The sequence below is a fragment of the Rhineura floridana genome, chromosome 3, assembly GCF_030035675.1.
Source record: "Rhineura floridana isolate rRhiFlo1 chromosome 3, rRhiFlo1.hap2, whole genome shotgun sequence".
NCBI lineage: Eukaryota > Metazoa > Chordata > Lepidosauria > Squamata > Rhineuridae > Rhineura > Rhineura floridana.
The window spans coordinates 179,857,507-179,881,709 of NC_084482.1; the positions used below are offsets into that span (position 1 = coordinate 179,857,507).

General features: G+C 40.7%; 1 protein-coding gene across 21 annotated transcripts in view; it reads left to right on the plus strand.

The window, feature by feature from the left end:
• Nucleotides 1-24,203, plus strand: part of MAGI1 (membrane associated guanylate kinase, WW and PDZ domain containing 1) — a 732,128-nt gene that overhangs the window by 542,126 nt on the left and 165,799 nt on the right. For 18 of the 21 annotated variants that reach the window (XM_061618714.1, XM_061618715.1, XM_061618723.1 and 15 more), the window contains exons 4-6: nt 14,910-15,116; nt 21,097-21,307; nt 23,773-23,855. In XM_061618714.1, coding sequence (XP_061474698.1) covers nt 14,910-15,116; nt 21,097-21,307; nt 23,773-23,855 — 501 coding nt within the window. The remainder of the gene's footprint in view (nt 1-14,909; nt 15,117-21,096; nt 21,308-23,772; nt 23,856-24,203) is intronic. The other 3 variants (XM_061618703.1, XM_061618706.1, XM_061618719.1) reach the window with 1 other exon arrangement.

Sequence of the window (24,203 nt, forward strand, 5' to 3'; positions counted from 1 at the left end):
CTGCAGGCTGGTCTGAGAGCTCCTTACTCAAAGGCTGTAATCCTTTACATACTGGGAATAAGTCAAAGCTTACTTACGCGTAGACAAGCATAGGATTGCTCTGCTAGTGTGCTTTTTGCTAGTCTGAATTAGCCAGTGTTTGAGCTTTCCTAAGCTCAATCAAGGTAAAGCAAATAGGTTTTTTCTTGAACTTAGGAAAGCTTCCTAGTTGAGATTTAGCAAAGTAATGGCCTTTGTCTTTTTATTCTACAAATAAATGGAAAGATTACAGTAAGAAATGCCTTATTATTGGATGAGAATTTGAATATACAGGTCCTGTGCCCACTCAGTCATAAGAGGTTATCTTTGACAAGTTGCTCTGATGGAAATCACTAGTGACCTGCTTTTCAAGTTTCTTGTGAGAATGAATGGCTGAAGAATTGTGAGGCACATATAAATCATAGTGACAGATACTGTTATTTAACTTTAGTAACTTATTCAATATCCTGACTTTTGACTGCAAGTAGGACATGAATATTGTATACATCTTTAGTATTTTGAGGAATATTTCTTTATAGTGATAACAATCATATGTAGTAAATCCTTTTAAGTCAGAAAATGTATATTATAGAACAGGGGTAATTACCGTGGTGCCCTCCAGATGTTGAACAACTCCTATCAACCCCAGTGGTCAGGGATGATGGGAGATGGGGTTCAACAGCATCCAGAAAGCACAAGTTTGGCTACTTCTGTTTTACAGGCACTATTAGAAATGCATTTATAGATTTTTATCAAGTCACTTAAGGTTTCTTTGTATAGCAACAAAATGCTATCCTGTCGAAGGTTATTTCGTTTAAGAGTATTTTAAGATGGTATGATTCATCCTCTGGGCATGAGGCATAGAATTTTCAAGGAGAAAAAAATTATTCTTAATTAGTTCTATCCGATTTTTTTAAGGTGGCCTTTAAACACAATAGGAAGCTATACATTTGAAACAATGAAGAGTGGATTTAATTCTGTTCAGAAGCAATTAACAACTCATCTGCATTAGGAATATCAGTCAAGGCTCCATTGTATTTCAGAAGCCCATGATCATTTTTTTCATTGCTATTTTTATTAATAAAATAATTCAGGCCTGACCAAAGTTATGGAACTTCTAAAACCCAAGGACAATACCTCCTCTTCTCCCAGGCATTTTAGCATGTGTTTTAAATTGTGTTTTAAATTGTTTTAAAAAGATGTGTTTTTAAATTTGTATATTTGTTTTTAATGTTTTTAGTTATTGTAAACCGCCCAGAGAGCTTCGGCTATGGGGCGGTATATGAATACAATCAATCAATCAATCAATACCTAAACTCACTCCAGATTTCATGCTTACACATGAGCTGCGTGCATAAGAGTGTTCCATTGTCTGCTCTGAGTTTTCCCTATTCAATAAAAATAAAGGAGAATTTCGTAAACAGTTTATTATTCACTTATTATTAAAAGATGTTTAAACTATCATTCATCTCATTAGATACCAGGGTGGTATACACAGTAATACATACAACCATAAAATATAACATCCGTACAATGCAGTCAAACAACTTTTAAGAAGCCAGAAAACACAATAGGACCGACTACACAACTAAAAAGACTGGATAAACTGTCAGTGCTCATCATATGTGTACTTGGAAGGGTGTTTCACCATCAGGGCACCATAGCAAAGAAGGCTGTCTCCCTTATAGATACATAACAGATCTTAAGACACATACAGGCTGGTATGAGGAGAGACACTTTGTCAAGTATTGGGGTCATTTAAGGCTTTAAAGATTGTTACCAACACATTGGGCCCAGAACCAAAGAGGCAGCTGTTCAACATTTTTAATAATGCCATTGATGAGATGGTGCAGGGAACACTTATCAAATTTGAAGATGATATAAAATTGGGAGGAATAGCTAATACCCTGGAGGACAGAAACAGATCTTGATAGGCTGGAGCATTGGGTTGAAAACAACAGAATTATATTTAACAGGGATAAGTGCAAAGTTCTATACCTAGGAAAAAGAAACCCAGTGCACAGTTATAAGATGGGGGATACTTGGCTCAGCAATACTACATGCAAGAATCTTGGAATTATTGTTGATCACAAGCTAAATATGAGCCAACAGTCCAATGTGGCTGTGAAAAAGGCAAATGCTATTTTAGGCAACATTAACAGAAGTATAGTTTCCAAATTGCGTGAAGTACTTGTTCCCCTCTATTCAGCACTGGTTAGGTCTCATCTTGAGTACTGTGTCCAGTTCTGAACACCATGCTTTAAGAAGGATGCAGACAAACTGGAATAGGTTGAGAGGAGGGCAACAAGGATAAGGGGACTGGAAACAAAGCCCTTTGAGGAGACACTGAAAGAACTGAGCATGTTTACCCTTGAGAAGACTGGGCACATATGATAGCCCTGTTCAAGTTCTTGAAAGGTTGTCACACAGAGGAGGGCCAAGATCTCTTCTCAATCATCCTAGAAGGCAGGACACAGAATAATGCATTCAAATTACAGGAAACAGGATGTTCTGAAAACATCAGGAAAAATTGTTAGAGCAGTACAACACTGCAACCAATTCCTAGGGAGGTGGTGGGCTCTCCAATATTGGAGGCATTCAAGAGGCAACTGGACAGCCACCTGTGAGGTACACTTTAATGTGGATTCCTGCATTGAGCAGGAGTTGGACTCGATGGCCTTACAAGCCCTTTCCAACTCTACTCTTCTATGATTCTATGCAGCACCCTTCTTCTATTAATTGTTGTTGTTGTTAAAATTATTAATTAATTAATTAATTAAAATTAATATCCCACCTTTCTTCCTAGTAGGAGCCCAGGGCAGCAAACAAAAACACTAAGAACACTATAAAACATCATAAAAACAGACATTAAAAATATATTAAAACAGAACATCGTTAAAAACATCTTTTTTAAAAAAAAAAAAAAGCTTTAAAAACGTCTTAAAAAGTAATTCCAACACAGACGCAGACTGGGATAAGGTCTCTACTTAAAAGGCTTGTTGAAAGAGGAAAGTCTTCAGTAGGTTCTGAAAAGACAACAGAGATGCCACCTGTCTAATATTTAAGGGGAGGAATTCCAATGGGTAGGTTTCACAGCGCTAAAGGTCTACTTCCTACGTTGTGCGGAATGGACCTTCTGATAAGATGGTATCTGCAGGAGGCCCTCACCGGCAGAGTGTAGTGATCGGCTGGATATATAAAGTATAAGACGCTCTCTCAGGTATCCTAGTCCCAAGCTGTATAGGACTTTGTACACCAAAACCAGAATCTTGTACTTAGCCCAGTAGTTAATGGGAGCCAGTGCAATTCTTTCAGCAGCGGGCTGACATGTTGGTGAAACCCTGCCCCAGTGAGCAGTTGTGCTGCCGCATTTTGCACTAGTTGCAGCTTCCAAACCAACCTCAAGGGGAGCCCCACATAGAGCGCATTATAGTAGCCTAACCTGGAGGTTACCAGTGCATGGACAACCTTGGTCAGGCTAACCCAGTCCAGAAACGGACACAGCTGTCTCACCAGCCGAAGCTGGTAAAAGGTACTCCTAGCCACTGAGGTCACCTGGATCTCTAGCGACAAAGATGGATCCAGGAGCACCCCCAGACTACGAACCTGCTCTTTCAGAGGGAATACGACCCCATCCAAAGCAGGCAACTGACCAATTATCTGCACGCAGGAATTCAGTTTATTGGCCCTCATCCAGCCTACCATTGAATCCAGGCAGTGGTCCAGGTCTTGCACAGCCTCTCCTGATTCAGATGTTACTGAGAAAGAGAGCTGGGTATTGTCAGCGTACCCAAATCTCCTGATAACCACTTCCAAGGGCTTCAAATAGATGTTAAACAGCATTGGGGACAAGATGGTACCCTGTGGCACCCCACAGCACAGCTGCCAGGTGGCCGAAAGACAATCACTCAATGCTGTTTTCTGAAAACGATCCTGGAGGTGGAATCAGAACCACTGAAAAACAGTGCCTCCGATAACTATCTCACCAAGTCAGTTCAGAAGGATACCATGGTTAATATTATCAAAAGCTGCTGAGAGATCAAGGAAGAATAACAGTGTTGCACTCCTCTTTTCCTTCTCCCAATAAAGGTCATCCATCAGAGTGACCAAGGCTGATTTAGTCCCATAATCAGACCTGAACCCAGATTGGAATGGGTCAGGATAATCTGTTTCACCCAAGAGTACTTGCAATTGCTGTACCACAACCCTCTCCATCATCTTTCCTAAAAAGGGGGTATTTGCAACTGGGCAGTAGTTGTCACAAATCAATGGGTCTACTAGGGTGGGCTTCTTCAGGAGCGGTTGGATAACTACCTTTTCAGGGTGGCTGGAACTACTCCCTCCCGCAATGACCCATTGACCACACCCTGGATCCACTCAGTCATACCCCCTCAGCATGCTTTAATAAGCCAAAAAGGGCAAAGGTCAAGAGGACACGTTGCTGGCCACATTGTCGCAAGCACCTTGTCCATGTCTTCAGGGCACGTCAACTGAAACTGATCCCAAGAAGTTGCAGCAGATGTTGCACTGGACACCTCACTGGGGACTACAGTAGATGTAGATGGGCATTAAGATTGCTATGGAGGCAAGCAACTTTACCCTCAAAGTGCCTTGCAAACAATTCACAGTGGGCCTCCAAAGGGTCTACAACTCAATTTCCTGCAGTTGATGTCAACAGACCCCGACTACACAGAAAAGCTCCACTGGATGGCTACTTGAGGATGCAATGGTGGCAGAGAAGTGGGCCTTCTTCACTGCCCTCACCCCCACAGAGTAGGCACAGTTACGATGTTTTACTCGTGCCTGATCAGCCTCACTGCACGGCTTTCACCACTTGCGCTCTAGCCATCATCCAGCCTGTTTCATTGCCCGTAGCTTGCTGGTGTACCAAGGTGCAAAGTGGGCTCCACAGTGCTGGAGTGGACACTCTGAGGCAACCGTGTCAAGAGCCCAATGCATCTTGTCGTTCCATAGCATGGCTTCAACAGGGTCACCTGCTTTATCTACTGGGAACTCCCCCAGGGCATTCAGGATTCCATTAGTCTTCTTCAAGGGCAACCCCATGTGCAATGCATTTTAGCAATCTAAATGGGACATTACCAGAGCATGGGCCCCTGTGGCCAGGCTATTGCCCAGGAATGGGCTCCAAGGCTGGTAAAAGACACTCTGAGCCTACAAACGCATCTGGATCTCAAACTGACAAAGCTGGATCAAGGAGTTACCCCCAAGCTCCACACCTGTTTTCTCAAAGGGGGTGCCACCTCACTGAGAGCAGACTGCAGTCTTAGTTCCCTGAATGAGAACCACTTAACCACAGGGCCTCCATCTTATAAGGATTACATTTGACTTTATTGTCTTCTCCAAGCCGTTTCTGAGTCTGGATACTGGTTTAGCACTTGCACAGTCTTACCTGACACAGGTGTCAAGGAGACGTAAGTTGGATCCTACATTACATATAACACCTACAGTACAAGAACAGCCTATATATGACACCAATGCATTTGCTTTTAAATTCATATATGTTGGCCACAGTCTCATATACTTTAAGCTCATATAACTGAAGGGCATAATACACTGGTTTAAGTGCACTTGGCTCTATGCTGGGTTGTGGCTATGAGATAAATGGTCAGATATTGTAATTTATGCTACTGTTTTTCTTCTCTTGAATCCTTCTCCCATATTAGTTGCTAGATGAAGCTGTTGCTGTTCTAGTTGTCTTTTTTGTGTGTGCAGCTTCTATGGATCTTGGCAGGCTTGCAGGGCCCTATCTGCTCATGCTCATGCAAACTGTGAGAAAAAAGAACAGTTTATTTTAATTTATTACATTTGTATCCCACCAACAAGCACAAGGTGATGTACAAACGTGATTTTATCCTCACAACAATTCTGTGAGGTAGATTATGTTGAGAGACAGCGGCTGGCCCAAGGTCATCCAGTGAGCTTCATGGTCAAGTGGGGATTTGAACCCTGATCTCCCAGGTCGTAGTATGACACTGTAACCACTATACCACACTGAATGCACTCCCATTTATGACATAAGATATTGCTGTATTCTCTGTAGTTTATAGTTTGGTTCTCTCCGTTGAGTCATTTGAAGCAATTTGCATTTTAGGCTCCGCTCTCCACCCTTTGCTGGAGCAACAATGGCTCTTCCATTTATGAAATACTGAGGTTGGGTATGGAGACTTCCATATCAAGTGATGTTTAAAAAAACATTTTTATGTAAAATAATTCATAGACATTGAAAACTTTTTTAGGCTTTGAAAGTTTTCATTTGAATAAGTTGTTGCATAAGTTCTGCTTTTAAATGCTAATGGTGATTATTGTTTTTTTGGTCCTTACTACTTTTCACCTTCTTTCCAATACAATGTAATTTGTCCTTGACGTGGTTTGGCAGTGTTGTTTTAATATCAGAAGGGTGGAAGTTATGATGGATGTATTGCTGGGATTTCATTTTGTAAACTGAAAGCCACTCATTCCATTGGCAGGGAGAAAGGAGGCTATTATGACTGTATGTTGTTTGGAAGTTGAACTGTACTCATTGTGGCACTGTTATTTTTGCAGTAATTTAATTATTTGTAGTCCTGAGATAATATAGATTTGGGGAACTAAGGTGACTTTGCCTAGAGATTCTAATCTAATGGATCCTAAAGGACAAAAATCAATATAGATCTTAAAAAAAGACGTCTAACTATAACTTGTGAAATGTAATCCACTCACTAACTTTAATAAATGATAATGTATAACACAGAAACCAGTCAAACACAAGAGATACAAACATTCCACTCCATGAAAACATTACAAATTACCTTTGCCTGGAACCAAACTTTACTCCAATGTGGTTGGAGGTTTTTTTCCACCTGTGCTCCAATTAATTGGAGTGTATGGAAATTATTAATGTGGTAACGTTATATTACATGCTTTATTTATTTATTCATTTATTATATTTAACAGAATTTGTATACTGCTGAATTATAAACAAAACAAAATGGAGAGTTGTTACTTTTAGAAGCATCTATACAGTCCCTGAGAATCTAGAGTCCTTTCCTCACCTTCTCTTCTGCATATTGGAACTCGCACTGCCTGGCCCCTCCTCTGATATCGGTACATTGCTGGCTCCACATGTCCTTTGCACATTTGGCAAATCTTACGGTTTTTGTTTCCCTTTTTGAAAGTTAGACAGTTATTTATTTTACATATGCATCATCAATGCAACATATCTTTATCAACATTCATAATCCACTTCAAACAAAGGACAACATGCTATTATTGTAAGGAGGAAAAAAAGTATTGCCCTGCCAAAGACATTAATTACATTACTTGGATCATTCTTAATGCGATACAGTCTGATGGATTACATTTGACCACTTCTTTTGTTGTATTCAACAAATCTATTCCATCTTATCCAAAAGCTGTCATTCTTTTGTTCTGAGACAGTGGGTTAGTTTGGCTACAGCAGCAAATTCTCAAGGCTTCTCCATCCATTATTTGATGAATGGTGTATCAGTTAATCTCCATGTCTTTGCAAATGTTTCTGAATCACCACATCTGTGGTCCCCCCCCCATGTTGCCCCAACAGGAGTGGTTTACCCCTGAAACATATTGGGCTGATTTCAGTGAACTCTCCCTGGTCTCTGTAAATTTCTCCAAATTTGTGTGTGAATATATGACTGGTCATATGGAAAGCAGGATTGGATCAAGATGAAGGAGGTGTGAAAATTGGAGGGAAAATATCAATAATTTAAGATATGCAGACGATGCCATACTACTAGCAGAATCCAGTAATGATTTGAAATGAATGCTGTTGAAAGTTAAAGAGGAAAGCACAAAAGCAGGACTAAGGCTGAATGTCAAGAAGACTAAACTAATGACAACAGAAGATTTATGTAACTTTAAAGTTGATAGTGAGGACATTGAACTTGTCAAGAATTATCCATACTTTGGCACAGTCATTAACCAAAATGGAGACAATAGTCAAGAAATCAGAAGAAGGCTAGGACTGGGTAGGGCAGCTGTGAGAGAACTAGAAAAGGTCCTCAAATGCAAAGAGGTATCACTGAACACTAAAGTCAGGACCATTCAGGCCATGGTATTCCTGATCTCTATGTATGGATGTGAAAATTGGACAGTGAAAAAAGCAGATAAGAGAAAAATCAACTCATTTGAAATGTGGTGTTGGAGGAGACCTTTGCGGATATCATGGAGCACGAAAAAGACAAATAGTTGGGTGTTAGAACAAATTAAACCAGAACTATCATTAGAAGCTAAAATGATGAAACTTAGGTTATCATGCTTTGGACACATAATGAGAAGACATGATTCGTTAGGAAAGACCATAAATGCTGGGAAAAACAGGAGTAGAAAAAGAGGAAGACCAACAAGAGATGGATTGATTCCATAAAGGAAGCCACAGATCTGAACTTACAAGATCTGAACAGGGTGGTTTGGAGGTCACTGGTTCATAGGGTCGCCATAAGTCATAGTCGACTTGAAGGCACATAATAACAACATATATGACTGGCATACACCAAGGGGCAGAATGCTGTCTAGCCTATTCTCAGCCAAAGTGTAGAACAAAGGAATATAGAAAGCTCCCTTTCACTGAGTCAGACCATTGGAACATCTAGCTCAGTACTGTTTACACTGACTGGCAGTGGCTCTGCAGGGCTTCAAATGGGATATGTCCCTAGATTTACCAGGAGGTACCAGAGATTGAACCTGGGCAGCCAGTGCAATTCTTTAAGCAGCGGAACGCACCTCCTGATAAGATACTATCTGTAGGAGGCCCTCACTTGCAGAGTTCGGTGATCGACTGGTTATATAAGGGGTAAGATGGTCTTTCAGGTATCCTGGTCCCAAGCTGTATAGGGCTTTGTACACCACAACCAGAACCTTTAACTTGCCCTGGTAGCTAAGGGGCAGCCAGTGCAATTCTTTCAGCAGTGGGGTGACATTTTTGCAATTAGTGGTGAGAGGGTTGGACTAGGACCAGAGAGACCTAGATTCATATCCCCACTTGGCCATGAAGCTCATCATATCTCAGTGTAACCTGCTTTACAGAGTTCTTGTGAGGAAAAATTAAGGTGAAATGAGAACAATATGCACTCATTTTGCTCCTTGGATGAAAGGTAGGATGAAAACATGATAAATAAATACATTTAATAATAATATATTATCAGTACTGGGAAATGTCTGCCATTTTCTTTGTTTCACAATCCTTTCAAATTTCCTAGGGGCCTTTCAGTGGGAAGAAATTCATTGGGAAGAAAAATAGAGATATTTTATATATTAAGCAGTATAGAAATGATATAAAATTTTACATTTATCACTAAATTATGGCTGATTGATATTTGGTAAACTGGTACATGTGGAATGATCTTCCTATAGAGATCAGACAGGCACCAACTGTTGGGTGTTTCTTCCAACAAGTGCAAACAAACTTACCTCTTTATCTGACTTTCCCCCCCTGACCATTACTATCAGTTCCTGACATTTCTGGCTGCTGTAATTGATACTGATATTTTAATTGTTGTTTTGTTAATATGGTTTTTATGTCATCTTTTGTTATATATAGGTTATATATGGGCTCCTACTGGGAGGAAGGGTGGGATATAAATAGAATAATAAATAAATAAATATGCTTTTTGCTTTATTCTGTAAACTTACTTAATATTTCTTTTGAAATAAAAGATGGCATGCAAATCATTTAAATAAACATAATAATATAAAAGCAGATTTAAATCCACAGTAAAATGCAAATACTTGTGCAAACATAGTTGACTTGTTAGATGACTGTGATGATTAAATATTGATTGGGTAAGTTTAGGTCTTTTTTTAGCTTCCAAATTGCTCCCAAAGTAGTGCTATATTTGCTTGAATGCCTCTCCCCTTCCTCCCCCCCCCCCGTTCTTGGCTTTGAATGAGTAGTCTCCAAACTATAGGTTGATTTGTTCTACAGAAGCTTTGCTTTGACTGTTCTTGTTATTTGCAGTGGGTGTGTTGTGCTAAATCATAGGGTGGTGCTTGTGCTTCTTAAGTGGATGACTGAAGTAAATTGCATTATTAGGTTGTGAAAGAACAAATGGGATACAATTGAGGAGGTTTTGAAATCAGGATAGCTTTCCCATTCAACATTCATTGTACACAGCAGGCCTCTGGATCAGATCTGAATTTTGGCCTCCAAATATTAACTGACATTACAGTTAGCAAAATAGAAATGTTTCACCTGTGACTAGAATTGCCAGCTAACTTGTTTTAACTTGGCCTTACTATATTCCCATGCCATTAAATTTTATTTTGATAAGCCTCAGTTTTACCAATTTTTTAATATGAAAATTAATATATAAAATTGTGTTGATAGTAGCCCTGGACCTGGGGAGAGGAGATGGCTGTAATGGAGGTTAAAGCATTAGAGCGATTCTATCAGTTAAGTTAATAATCAAGAAAATCATAATAGGAGGCCTTTAAGAAGGCTATCAAGGGCTTGCTGTGTATTTCTGCTAGCGGTCAGTGGCGTATATGCAAAGACAGGAAACATTTTGACATTTTTTTCTCCACATTGTTGGAAAACCAAACTTAACCTTTAATTATGACTGCTGACTGAAGCCAGGTGTGAAAAGACTTTACTTAATGCCCTTTTTAAATTGGGAGCATGATTTTAATGTGACAGTTTGAAGAAGGGTCTGGGCAGAAAGCAGGAAATTGAAAGAATCTTTGGTATAAAACTTCTCTTTTGGGTTTGTAGTTGTCATCTACAAACATAAAACTGTTACAGATCTTGCACATGCTGGCTCAGGCCGCTTTTAATTTTCCATGATGGTGAATAAGATGGGAAAGCTGATACTTCCATTCACAAAGAGGCTCCAGGACTAGTGGCTGTAGAACTTAAGTAGTGGCCAAAATGGAATCCATTGATGAATATCACCATTAAAAAGCATTGTGTTTCACTGCCAATCAGGCAACAGGAATTTGTAGTAATGTCAATTTGGGGACATCTTCCCAGCTTGCCAATCAGTGGGGTAAGCTAGGTTTTACTTAAGAACATAAGAAGAGCCTGCTGGATCAGGCCAGTGGCCCATCTAGTCCAGCATCCTGTTCTCACAGTGGCCAACCAGGTGCCTGGGGGAAGCCCACAAGCAGGACCCGAGTGCAAGAACACTCTCCCCTCCTGAGGCTTCCGGCAACTGGTTTTCATAAGCATGCTGCCTCTGACTAGGGTGGCAGAGCACAGCCATCATGGCTAGTAGCCATTGATAGCCCTGTCCTCCATAAATTTGTCTAATCTTCTTTTAAAGCCGTCCAAGCTGGTGGCCATTACTGCATCTTGTGGGAGCAAATTCCATAGTTTAACTATGCGCTGAGTAAAGAAGTACTTCCTTTTGTCTGTCCTGAATCTTCCAACATTCAGCTTCTTAGAATGCCCACAAGTTCTAGTATTATGAGAGAGGGAGAAAAACTTTTCTCTCTCCACTTTCTCAATGCCATGCATAATTTTATACACTTCTATCATGTCTCCTCTGACCCGCCTTTTCTCTAAACTAAAAAGCCCCAAATGCTGCAACCTTTCCTCATAAGGCAGTCACTCCATCCCCTTGATCATTCTGGTTGCCCTCTTCTAAACCTTTTCCAACTCTATAACATCCTTGTTCAGCTGTTTCTCTGCCCAGCCTAGGAACAGAAATCGGGATGTAGTCTTGCTGGCCTATTGCTACACTGCATGCATACCAATTTGCCTTTACTGCTTAAAACTTGAACAATGAGCAATTTTAATCCGGGGGGGGGATCTTCTGTGAAAGTACTCTTTTTTTTGGATCCTAACCTGTTGACTGCTGCTTCAGAGTCCTCTTAAAAGTTAACAGCCCTTTGAGGGATGATGCCAGTTAGGGGGAGTCCTGCATGAAGATTTTTTACCCTCTGTGTCCTCTATAAAACAGAGCAGAGTAAAGCAAAGATCAATGCAGCACTGGTACAGAAAAGCAACATAAAGAATTATAGTTCTCTTCTCTCCCTTCCCCCCCTTTACCTACTCGCCCTCTTCCCATCCTGCCATCTGGCATTATATAGAGCACAAGAATACCTTCTCTAATAGACACTGGGTTGCCGTGAGAACTTTACTTATTCCCATTAAGGCTTTTACCACAATAGGTCATTTCCTTTGTATCAATAATGCATGTACGTGCATTCACGATTGAAAATGAAGAATGAGTTAAAGGTGTTGCTGCTCCTGCGTAGATGAAAACTTTATGCTTCATTATAGAGATTTGAACAGGGCGCATTGAGAACAGGGCACATTTTTTTAAAAAGCAGATGGGGTATTTCCTCCCCCGCCCAACCAACCAGCAGAAATTTGGAGAGAAATATCCTGTCATTGTCCAAGTTTGGAATTTTGAATCTCTCAAACATGTTAGAGCCAATATGGTGGGGCAGTGATTAGAATATTGGCTAAGAAGCAAGGTTCAAATCTCTTGTTGGACTGCCTTCCAGTCGATCCCGACTTATGACTATCCTATGAATAGGGTTTTCATGGTAAGCAGTATTCAGAGGGGGTTTACCATTGCCACCCTCTGAGGCTAGTCCTCCCCAGCTGACTAGGGTCTGCTCAGCTTGCCACAGCTGCACAAGCCAGCCCCTTCCTTGACTGCAACTGCCAGCTGGGGGGAACGGGGCTCCTTGGGACTATGTAGCTTGCCCACGACTACACAGGTGGCAGGGTATGTAACCCCTGAGCCACTCAATGTGGGGGTTATCTTTAGCTGACCCTTTACACCCAGAAGACACGAGCGGGGATTTGAACTCACAGACTCTGGATTCCTAGTCAGGCTCTCCTCCCCACTGTGCTATACCACTCAGCCATAAATTTCAGTGGATGGCCTTAGGCCATTAATCCACTATCTCTTAGCCTAACCAAGTTCACATGGCAGTTGTTAAGATAAAATGGGGGTCATTTAAGTTGTCTCTAGTTCCTTATAAAAAAGGAAGAATAAAAACGTAATTGATGTCAGTGCAATGTGTTGTTAAAAAAAACCCTAAACTTTCTGAAGCTTTATAAAAATATTAATACATACCACAGTCCCTGCTTTTATGCTCACAAACTAGTGGGCATGATACACAAAGAAAAAGGAAGCACTAGAGCACTACAGCGTATGCAATCTGTCTTTGTGCTGGAAGTATTTTTACATATGTGGCAAAATGAAATATTCTATCTCAGACTGGGCTCTTTTATATGTTAAATTATTATGTGCTAATTGCTTAATTTTGATTTCATTACACAATTAAATGGTTAATTCACAGCTGTAGAAAAACCAGCATAATGCCATATTGTGTGGTGGACCTTCTCCTAAAATCCTGGCGGAAAGTAGAATTAGGTAATATTCTATTGGAGACCCCATAATAATCTCAAAGTCTTGTATCTGGTGAAGGATTTCATTGAGTCAACTGCAGTTCTTCCAAACAATGAATCCCTACCTATACTGTACATGTTTTTAAAGACTTTTAAATTGATTCTTAAACCCCACTGTGCTGTTTGAGTTAACCCAGAGTTCAATAAATGCTTGTAGATGGAAATCAGGATTGTGCCCACTCTCTCCACTTTTGACCTCTACATGTTCATGTGCAAGTCTGAACAGAATCTGTGCATTTACAACTTGTACGTGTGTAGGCTTCCTGTGATCAACAACCCTGCTAAAGATTAAACCCCCAATCAACTCACCTCATTCCATCTCTGATCTTTAATGTTATGCTGTTTCACATGAATTCCATCTCTTTCCTTTTGGGGGTTAAGTGTGGTGCGGTATAACGTCTGCACCAATGTTAATGCTTCTTAGGCTCAGACCAGCATGTGTGGCTGTGGATAAAAGTGAATGAGCAAGGTCTGGTTTGAGTTAACTATATTTAGCAGTAACATTGATGCCACGGTGAATGCCAGAAAGGAAATGTAATCAAGGGGACAGGGAGAAGCAAAGGAGCATGGAGTCAATCATATTACACATCTCCTACATCTGCAGCAGGCCCATACAATGGAAATGGAATAGGCCAACAATGGAACCGGATGCCATATTGAGACTCCTCAAGGCCATGTTGTGGAAGCAGACGCCACTTCCTCCTCTCTGTTCCCTGACGGATCTGCGTTTCAGGGATGTCATCGCTGTAGACTTAGCTTTTGAGAACCTAGCCACTAACCTGATCTGACACAGGTCAGCTCTGTAATGTCCAAGTATTTCCTGGGGGTCCTGATGTGATGGTGCTGAAAATGTGTGTATGGGATATCTTTTGTCTCTATTCTCCATGTCCGTGACAGCCAAAAGCCTGCCTTGGCAAAGCAGGAGCCATGTGCATTTTCTTTTGGCAACGTTTCTTTCTTGGAGAGCAGTTACTTTCAAAAAATTGAGGATATGTATTAAAGCAGGTCATCCCAGCCTTTCATCACTTTTTCTGGGAGATGGTAATAATGAATTTTTTATTTCATGCAGGGCTCACTCTGGCACAGCACGTGTGTGTGTGTGTGTGCGCGCGCACGTGTTAAGGCTACTAATTGAAATTCAAATGTAATGAGATGAAGGCTCTCCCCTCGTCCATTTACCACAGTTGTCTTTTGTTTTACTCCTTGCATGCTTGGTGCACCTCAAAAAGGCAGGCTTTAGTTCTGCTTTTGAATTCAAACGTGAATAAGTTTCATAAAGGTAAAAGAGCAGACATCTTTTTATGCCTTTTCAGTTGGAGGGAAGGGAGGGGAAGGAACAATATTTGTTCATGTTAGCTAAGGAGGAGAAATAGCTTTGATTGTGGCTGGTGGGTCTGGGGAGGGTAGTGGGTGGGTAGTGGACAGAAGAAATCTTTAATGACATGAAATCTGTAAAAGCAAACAAACATGCAAATGTGTTTCTATTGCCTAGGTAACTATTATGGAACACCCAAGCCTCCCAGCCAACCCCTCAGTGGGAAAGTGAATAATACTGATGCTTTGCAAAACCTCCAATCCGGCTCCAAGCAGTCGACCCCCAAACGAACCAAGTCTTACAATGATATGCAAAATGCTGGCATAGTGCATACAGAGAATGAAGAGGAAGAGGATGTCCCTGAAATGAACAGTAGCTTTACAGGTAAATATTTTCTTACCTATATATATGGGCGGCGAGGGGGGGATTGAGATGTATGTATTGGTGGTTCTTCTCAATAAAATTCCTGTGCATATATATACCCACAAAGGCTTTAGCAGATGTTGCAGCTGCATGTTGTACACTGCTTTCTCGTAACCCAAAGACTTTTGCAATTTTCCCCCCAAGGAAGCCTATTGTCACTATTTAGAATTTCCTATGTAAACAATATGAATGAATGTTTTCTTAGCACAACCCATTTCTTTGATTTCGCAGTTAAGGCTTTGAACCACAGCTTTTGCAGAGTAGGTGACAACTTCAGGCGTCTGCCTGTGGTCTCTTGACTTTTAGCTATCAGACAGATTTGTGACAGGACAGCAATCAGAAGTTGCTATGCCTGTGTGTTTTCTCATCCCCACCTAGTATGCTACTTTATCAACTTGAGGAGTCCTTTGCAGGACTCTAGGTCAGTGTTCTTCAACCTGGGGTTCCCAAATGTTGTTGGACTACAACCCCTGTCATACTCAAGCAGCTTAGCCATTGGTCACGGATGATGAGCAGCTGCAGACCAACAACATCTGGGGACCTATGTTTGAATAACATTGGTCTAGATCAATTACACTGGGAGTTTTTAAAAAGACCCTACTATTAACAAAATACTCTTAATAAGTAAAATGTTTATGTGATCCACAGGGTCCTATGGTTGCAATGATTCTAAAGCATACTTTATTTGGAAGCAAATCCCACAGAAATCAGTGGGATTTCTGAGTGAACATGGTTTGGACTGGGAATGTACATTTAATTTCCTGACATCACAGTAAATAAAATTAGTTTGCATTTGGAACTGTATGGCTGCAGTTATGTGGAGACAGAAAGTAACACATGAGCCAGAAGTACATGCATGATAGCTGAGATCACAGCAGTCCCCATATGTGTGCATTTTAGAGATGCTATGATCATGGAATTGCAGCAAATACATGATATCATATCCGTCTGGATTGACATGCTACTTTTTCAATAGATAAGGGAAAACCAAAGATTTACATGAATAAGAAATTTGCTCCAGCAAAGTTTCTCCTGGAGGACAGGGTGCTTTCTTTTCACTTGTTTCCCCTTGCTATTAACAATACAAGACAATCATTTTGTCTTAAGAACCCATCACCATATTGTAAGCTTTATACCATGAGATCAGCATGAATCTTGCTTCCTATACAAAAAAAGAGTAAAATGCATATCAATTTTTGCAAAAAGAAAACAGCTTCATGATCCTTTTATTTAGCAAATGGAACACAGCTAACAGAAGCTGTCTACCCAGATCAAAAAGTTTTTTTGTGGCACTGTAGAATTAACTGTATTTCCAGTGGGATACGGTTATCCCTGGATATAAACTATATCGGAAGGACAGGGAAGGACGTATTGGTGGCGGATTCGCTCTATACGTGAAAAAAGGCATTGAATCCAGCAAGCTCGAAACCCCAAAAGAGGCAGACTCCTCCACAGAATCGTTGTGGGTGGTGATACCATGCCCCAGGAGGGACTTAATACTGGGAATGATCTATCGTCCCCCTGATCAAAATGCTCAGGGAGACCTTGAGATGAGATATGAAATTGAGGAAGCATCCAAACTAGAAAATGTGGTAGTAATGGGTGACTTCAACTACCCGGACATAGACTGGCCGCATATGTGTTCCAGTCATGACAAAGAAGCAAAGTTTCTAGATATTCTAAATGACTATTCCCTAGACCAGTTGGTCATGGAACCGACCAGAGGGACGGCAACCCTGGACTTAATCCTCAGTGGGGACCGGGACCTGGTGCGAGATGTAAGTGTTGTTGAACCGATTGGGAGCAGTGACCACAGTGCTATTAAATTAAACATACATGTAACTGGCCAATTGCCAAGAAAATCCAACACGGTCACATTTGACTTCACAAGAGGAAACTTCACAAAAATGAGGGGATTGGTAAAAAGAAAGCTGAAAAACAAAGTCCAGAGGGTCACATCACTCGAAAATGCTTGGAAGTTGTTTAAAAACACTATATTAGAAGCTCAACTGGAGTGCATACCGCAGATCAGAAAGGTACCGCCAGGGCCAAGAAGATGCCAGCATGGTTAACGAGCAAAGTCAAGGAAGCTCTTAGAGGCAAAAAGTCTTCCTTCAAAAAATGGAAGTCTTGTCCGAATGAAGAAAATAAAAAAGAACACAAACTCTGGCAAAAGAAATGCAAGAAGACAATAAGGGATGCTAAAAAAGAATTTGAGGAGCACATTGCTAAGAACATAAAAACCAACAACAAAAAATTCTATAAATACATTCAAAGCAGGAGACCATCTAGGGAGACGATTGGACCCTTGGATGATAAGGGAGTCAAAGGTGTACTAAAGAACGATAAGGAGATTGCAGAGAAGCTAAATGAATTCTTTGCATCTGTCTTCACAGTGGAAGATATAGGGCAGATCCCTGAACCTGAACTAACATTTGCAGGAAGGGATTCTGAGGAACTGAGACAAATAGTGGTAACGAGAGAGGAAGTTCTAAGTTTAATGGACAATATAAAAACTGACAAATCACCGGGCCCGGATGGCATCCACCCGAGAGTTCTCAAAGAACTCAAATGTGAAATTGCTGATCTGCTAACTAAAATATGTAACTTGTCCCTTAGGTCCTCCTCCGTGCCTGAGGACTGGAAAGTGGCAAATGTAACGCCAATCTTCAAAAAGGGATCCAGAGGGGATCCCGGAAATTACAGGCCAGTTAGCTTAACTTCTGTCCCTGGAAAACTGGTAGAAAGTATGATTAAAGCTAGATTAACTAAGCACATAGAAGAACAAGCCTTGCTGAAGCAGAGCCAGCATGGCTTCTGCAAGGGAAAGTCCTGTCTCAGTAACCTATTAGAATTCTTTGAGAGTGTCAACAAGCATATAGATCGAGGTGATCCGGTGGACATAGTGTACTTAGACTTTCAAAAAGCGTTTGACAAGGTACCTCACCAAAGACTTCTGAGGAAGCTTAGCAGTCATGGAATAAGAGGAGAGGTCCTCTTGTGGATAAGGAATTGGTTAAGAAGCAGAAAGCAGAGAGTAGGAATCAACGGACAGTTCTCCCAATGGAGGGCTGTAGAAAGTGGAGTCCCTCAAGGATCGGTATTGGGACCTGTACTTTTCAACTTGTTCATTAATGACCTAGAATTAGGAGTGAGCAGTGAAGTGGCCAAGTTTGCTGATGACACTTATTTGTTCAGGGTTGTTAAAACAAAAAGGGATTGCGAAGAGCTCCAAAAAGACCTCTCCAAACTGAGTGAATGGGCAGAAAAATGGCAAATGCAATTCAATATAAACAAGTGTAAAATTATGCATATTGGAGCAAAAAATCTTAATTTCACATATACGCTCATGGGGTCTGAACTGGCGGTGACCGACCAGGAGAGAGACCTCGGGGTTGTAGTGGACAGCACGATGAAAATGTCGACCCAGTGTGCGGCAGCTGTGAAAAAGGCAAATTCCATGCTAGGGATAATTAGGAAAGGTATTGAAAATAAAACAGCCGATATCATAATGCTGTTGTATAAATCTATGGTGCGGCCGCATTTGGAATACTGTGTACAGTTCTGGTCGCCTCATCTCAAAAAGGATATTCTAGAGTTGGAAAAGGTTCAGAAGAGGGCAACCAGAATGATCAAGGGGATGGAGCGACTCCCTTACGAGGAAAGGTTGCAGCATTTGGGGCTTTTTAGTTTAGAGAAAAGGCGGGTCAGAGGAGACATGATAGAAGTGTATAAAATTATGCATGGCATTGAGAAAGTGGAGAGAGAAAAGTTCTTCTCCCTCTCTCATAATACTAGAACTCGTGGACATTCAAAGAAGCTGAATGTTGGAAGATTCAGGACAGACAAAAGGAAGTACTTCTTTACTCAGCGCATAGTTAAACTATGGAATTTGCTCCCACAAGATGCAGTAATGGCCACCAGCTTGTATGGCTTTAAAAGAAGATTAGACAAATTCATGGAGGACAGGGCTATCAATGGCTACTAGCTGTGATGGCTGTGCTCTGCCACCCTAGTCAGAGGCAGCATGCTTCTGAAAACCAGTTGCCGGAAGCCTCAGGAGGGGAGAGTGTTCTTGCACTCGGGTCCTGCTTGCGGGCTTCCCCCAGGCACCTGGTTGGCCACTGTGAGAACAGGATGCTGGACTAGATGGGCCACTGGCCTGATCCAGCAGGCTCTTCTTATGTTCTTATGTTCTTATCTCACTCTATGATGTGTAAGAATTGGCCATATATATTGCCACTATTTGAAAGGCCTGCTGAGTCACTAAAGGACTACTTAATCCTGCTAATCTTTGCTAAATTTATTTTAAATAAATAATGTTAGATGTAGACATAGTTCACACATCATACCAAACCAAACAGCATGAACAAGTAAATGTGTAGGTTCTCAGAGTGAAAATTACAGCTGCTGAGCTCCTCTCCCAGTCCTGCTGTCACTGCACTACCCAGGACTTAGTTGGCTTAGTGTTACATCCAAACCTGGGCTCATGGTTTGTTTCACTTCAGACAAACCATGAGCTGTAATCAAGGTCCTCTCTTGTGACGTGGCTAGCAGGAAAACATTGGAAGCTTCCACTTCTGATTTAAATTAACCACTTCTGATTTAAATTAACCACAATTTCCAATGCCGTCTGAACCCTTAACTATGGTTAACCTTAACTATGGTTAGTTAAAGTTAAACTGTGGCTTACTTAGCTTTACATCTGAACTAGCCCATAGTCAGTGATGGTGTGTTAAGAATATTTTTCTGTTTTGAAAGAGCTATTTTGATGTTTGTTAATGCATTTAAGCTCTTGCAAGCACAACAACTCATCTGAGTCAACTAAGTTAAAACACTCTGGTTTGATTGGTATAAATAAACTCTTTTGTTTTCAAAGTTTGACTTGGGTCTTTACTAATCTGTCATGATCATACTACCAGTGGCGTTGCTTGCATCTGTTATAAAACTGTTTTTTTGTACATGAGTATGACATTGACTTTCATTGCGAACTTGTATTTCTACATTCTATATGGAATTTGAAGATCAGGTTCCCAAATAACTTTGTAATTAAAAGGTAAATTTTTTTCATTCCTAAATACTGCAAGCCAAGACATTCTAAGGGCCAAATGTGTTGAAATGATCCTTCGTACGAAGAACTCCCTGTTTGTAGAATGTTAGCATATCAAAGAGCAACAGGTCTAGTCTAATATTTCTGATATACCACTTCACGTAGGGAATCTTTCATCTGTATTCGGAAGCAGCATAATCTCACAATAAAGTTAAGGATGATGATGGATCTTTATGAGGTATGGCTTGCAAAACTGAGCCACATATGATCCACCGGAATTGAAGGACACCAGGTCATTAGTTTTGCATAGAGCAAGGTTTCACATAAGACTTTCACAAAAGGATTGCCTCAAACAACAAGGCATAGTCAAAAGGAAATTTCAGTCTTCTGACAATGGGGGTATTACTTCCATACATTCCATACAGAATTTATCTGGATTGTTTTGAGTATAACTAATGAAAGCACATGTGCCAATGATAAAATGAGAGGAATGTTGCAAATTCCCATGGTGTGGGCTGTGGCAAATGTCACATTTAGTCAACGAGCATCTTTTTATCTATGTCTTAACAAGTGCATCGGTGTAGTTGTAGAATTATTAAATGTATCTCATCTGCAGATGGATCAGATATCTCTGGATGCTAGTCACTCAAAAGGGTTTCCTGGCATTAAAGCCTGATCTTTGTAATATGATATGCATCCCTTTCTGAATGATCTAATAATCTTTGTTACTAAGTGCTTAGAACAGAAGAAGCCTAAGGTTGGTGGATGCTGCCTTTTTTAACCAAGTATCTTAAACAATTATGGAAGTGAGTATGATGAAAACATTAATATACCACTGACTCATAACCATGATGTTTAATTTTATGTGCACGTTTGTGTGCCTTTCTGCAGCAGACTCTGGTGAACACGACGAGCACAATACCCACAGTATAAGAGACTCAGCTTCCCCATCTGTGAATAGCAGCATCACCACCGTCCCCACCACGGAACCTTCTCAGAAGCTCCCTCAATACCTACCTCCTTGTGCAGAGGAAAACTTGGGTCCTCTGCCTGAAAATTGGGAGATGGCCTATACAGAGAATGGAGAAGTCTACTTTATAGAGTAAAGATTTTATTTTCTTGCATTTGCACATGTTTGTGCATTCTCCGAATATGTAGATAAACTACATATGGGTTGAATTGTTGAACCATTTTTGAGATAAAACTAGACACAATACAGGCAGTCTTGGGGGCTTTCCTTTACTGGGAGTGGGGACAGCAGCATGGAGTTACGTGGGGTTGCATAGAGGGAGGCTGTGGGACAAATGCGGCCTGGGGCCTGCAGTACATGGCACCGAATGCAGTGGTACTGACTCCCAAGCATAGAATTGCAGTTTAATTCATGTGAGCTTGTTCTAAAATAAAGGCATCATTGTGAGAAATTTCTCTAGGAGACACTAAGTGAACCCCTGTTAAGTGCTCTTGCAGGTCAAAGCATTAACGGTTTGGTGGTAGAGGGTAAAGTGTTACATTTCTCAAAAGTTCGTCATCATTTCCTTCAGTAGTAGGCAAATTATAGTGTGACAAACTAGAAAGTTGGTTTGTTATTCATTTGATACTTAGCCCAGAACCTTCTGTAGTTCTGCCACTACTAGACTTAAAACATCTTTCCTACTTCTGAAGGATATTCAAATACTGTACAAAAATCCCTTTATCCTCTTAGCACATAAAATGTTTTGCACCTTGGCAGACCCCTTTTTCTCCATTATTGTTAATTTGACTTGCTTGCTGAACTTCTATACCCTAGTTTACCAGTTCGAGATTAATTGCCCTGGAGTGCACAAAAGAATTAAATGGGCTTATGTATTCTGGATTGCGAGGGTGGGTAAAGTAGTGTGTGAAACAGTGACCTTCCACTCCAGCATTCATATCGCCAGTAAGCTTATAGCAGGAATGTGAAGTCCAGCCTTTGAGAGCGGATCTGCTATTTAGTGGTAAAGTCTTCAAAGGGACATGCATATTCCTCTCCACATAATTTCACAGGAGGGTTAGATGATGTTGTAAACCTCTTTTGAGATTTGCGGAAGGAACTGTGCTATGCTGTTTAAAGCAATATTGGAACAGTAGTATTATGCAGTTCCCTATTTGTCAGTAGAGCAGTTTGTGCTTGCTGGAAGAAAAGGAGGTGAATAATTTCTCTGCTGTATTGGGAAGACAACAAGAATTAGAATGCTAGACCTTTAGGGGTGTTAGAAAAGCTACCAGATAGATAGGTTGGGGTCAGGGGAGCAGGCTGACTAAAGGGTCATGATGGCATCTGGTCCATCACATAGCCTCATCCATCTCAGAGTGGTGCCACATGCGCATTGCTGGCACTGGTCACAACACTTTTCAATAACTTACTTAGGAAAGGTATTGACTGATCTGTGTACAAGGCATTGCTTTTTAGTTGTTATAGCAACTCAACCCTTCTAATGCTCATTAGAAGTGAAAGTTCCTTTCTCTCCATTCAACTCTGAGAAGCCTGGGCTAGTACTGGCTGTCTCAGAAGTATATAACTCTGAGGCACAGTATATAGCGCAGGTTGTGTTGCTTTCCCAAATCTTTGCATCATACATTTATTGTCCCTAGCTCATAATTCCTCATACACATGAACTGAATGAAATTTCCATGGGCTATGCTGGTCCAGCCCCAAATGTGGCCTGCCTTGTGATATTTGAGGCGTTGTAGCCTTATAGCTGGTGCTGCCTTGGATGAATAACCATTGCAGGGATGGTGAACCTGTGGACCTCCAGATGTTGCTGGACTGCAAATTCCAACATTTGCCATCCTGGGCTCCTGTTGGGAGGAAGGGTGGGATATAAATCAATCAAACAAATAAATAAATAAGCATTCCTCACCATTGACCATTTCTGGCTGGGGCTGATGGGAGTTGGGAGTCCAACAACATCTGGAAGGCCACAGTTTGCACCGGTGCCTTACAGGGTTGTTGTAAGGATTATATTTAGATAATGAAGGTGCTGTATAAATATTCATTTATTTTACTTATTTAACTAGTATGCACCTTTATATTTCAAGAAATCCCTAAGCTGTTTAAAAATCTCAATACATAATTTCAATCAATATTTATTATTGGTAGGGTTTGAACAGATCTTTCAATATGTCATGTTTCTTATCTGGCTTTCTTTATATTAAGAATAGGTGAAGCCCTGTTTGGTAATACAGGCTTATGAAGTTTTTTTAAAAAAAATTCACTAGAAAGAATGGTTAGGAAATGATATGCTCATCTGCAGAAAACAACTTCTGAATTTAAAAATATGAAAACTCATACAGTGGTATAAACATTTCATACAATAATGTTACCAACATTCTATGTTACATCTTCAAATACTGTTGTGTTTGTTTTTTCTCTATATTTTTTGAGCTTGGAGTGGGCTGGAGCCTACATCTCTGAAAATTTCATTTTTATGCTCTGTTCTAAATGAACATGCTTTCAGCTCAGATGAATAGAAGTGGTGGCTGTGTGTTACTCTTCTGTTACTGATACTTTGTTTTAAAAAGGTCTCATTTCCATTTTTTTGTTTGCAGCCATAACACTAAAACAACATCTTGGCTAGACCCACGGTGCCTGAACAAACAGCAAAAGCCTCTAGAAGAATGTGAAGATGATGGTAAGGAAGTAAATGCTGAAATTAAACATGGAAAACCTGTGACCTAACTGGAGGTTGTAAAATAATAGGTTGAACCTGCTTCTCCCCCCTACCGCCTTTCAAAATCGGTGGTCTACAACATAGATTGTACTCTGATCCAGCTCTAGTTGCAGACAACTAGCTGCGCCTTAGCAATAGGTAACCTCAGGTAGAGATAACAGATGTCAGTCTGCATCAAAAGGCACAGCTGATTCACTGGGGCCCAGATTTGTATCGTGATGTAATGGTGATGCCAAAATGCATCTCTTGTGTAGTTCTCCCTTGCTGGGTATGAGGTATGTGTACAAGAAACAGTGTTTTAAAGTTCTA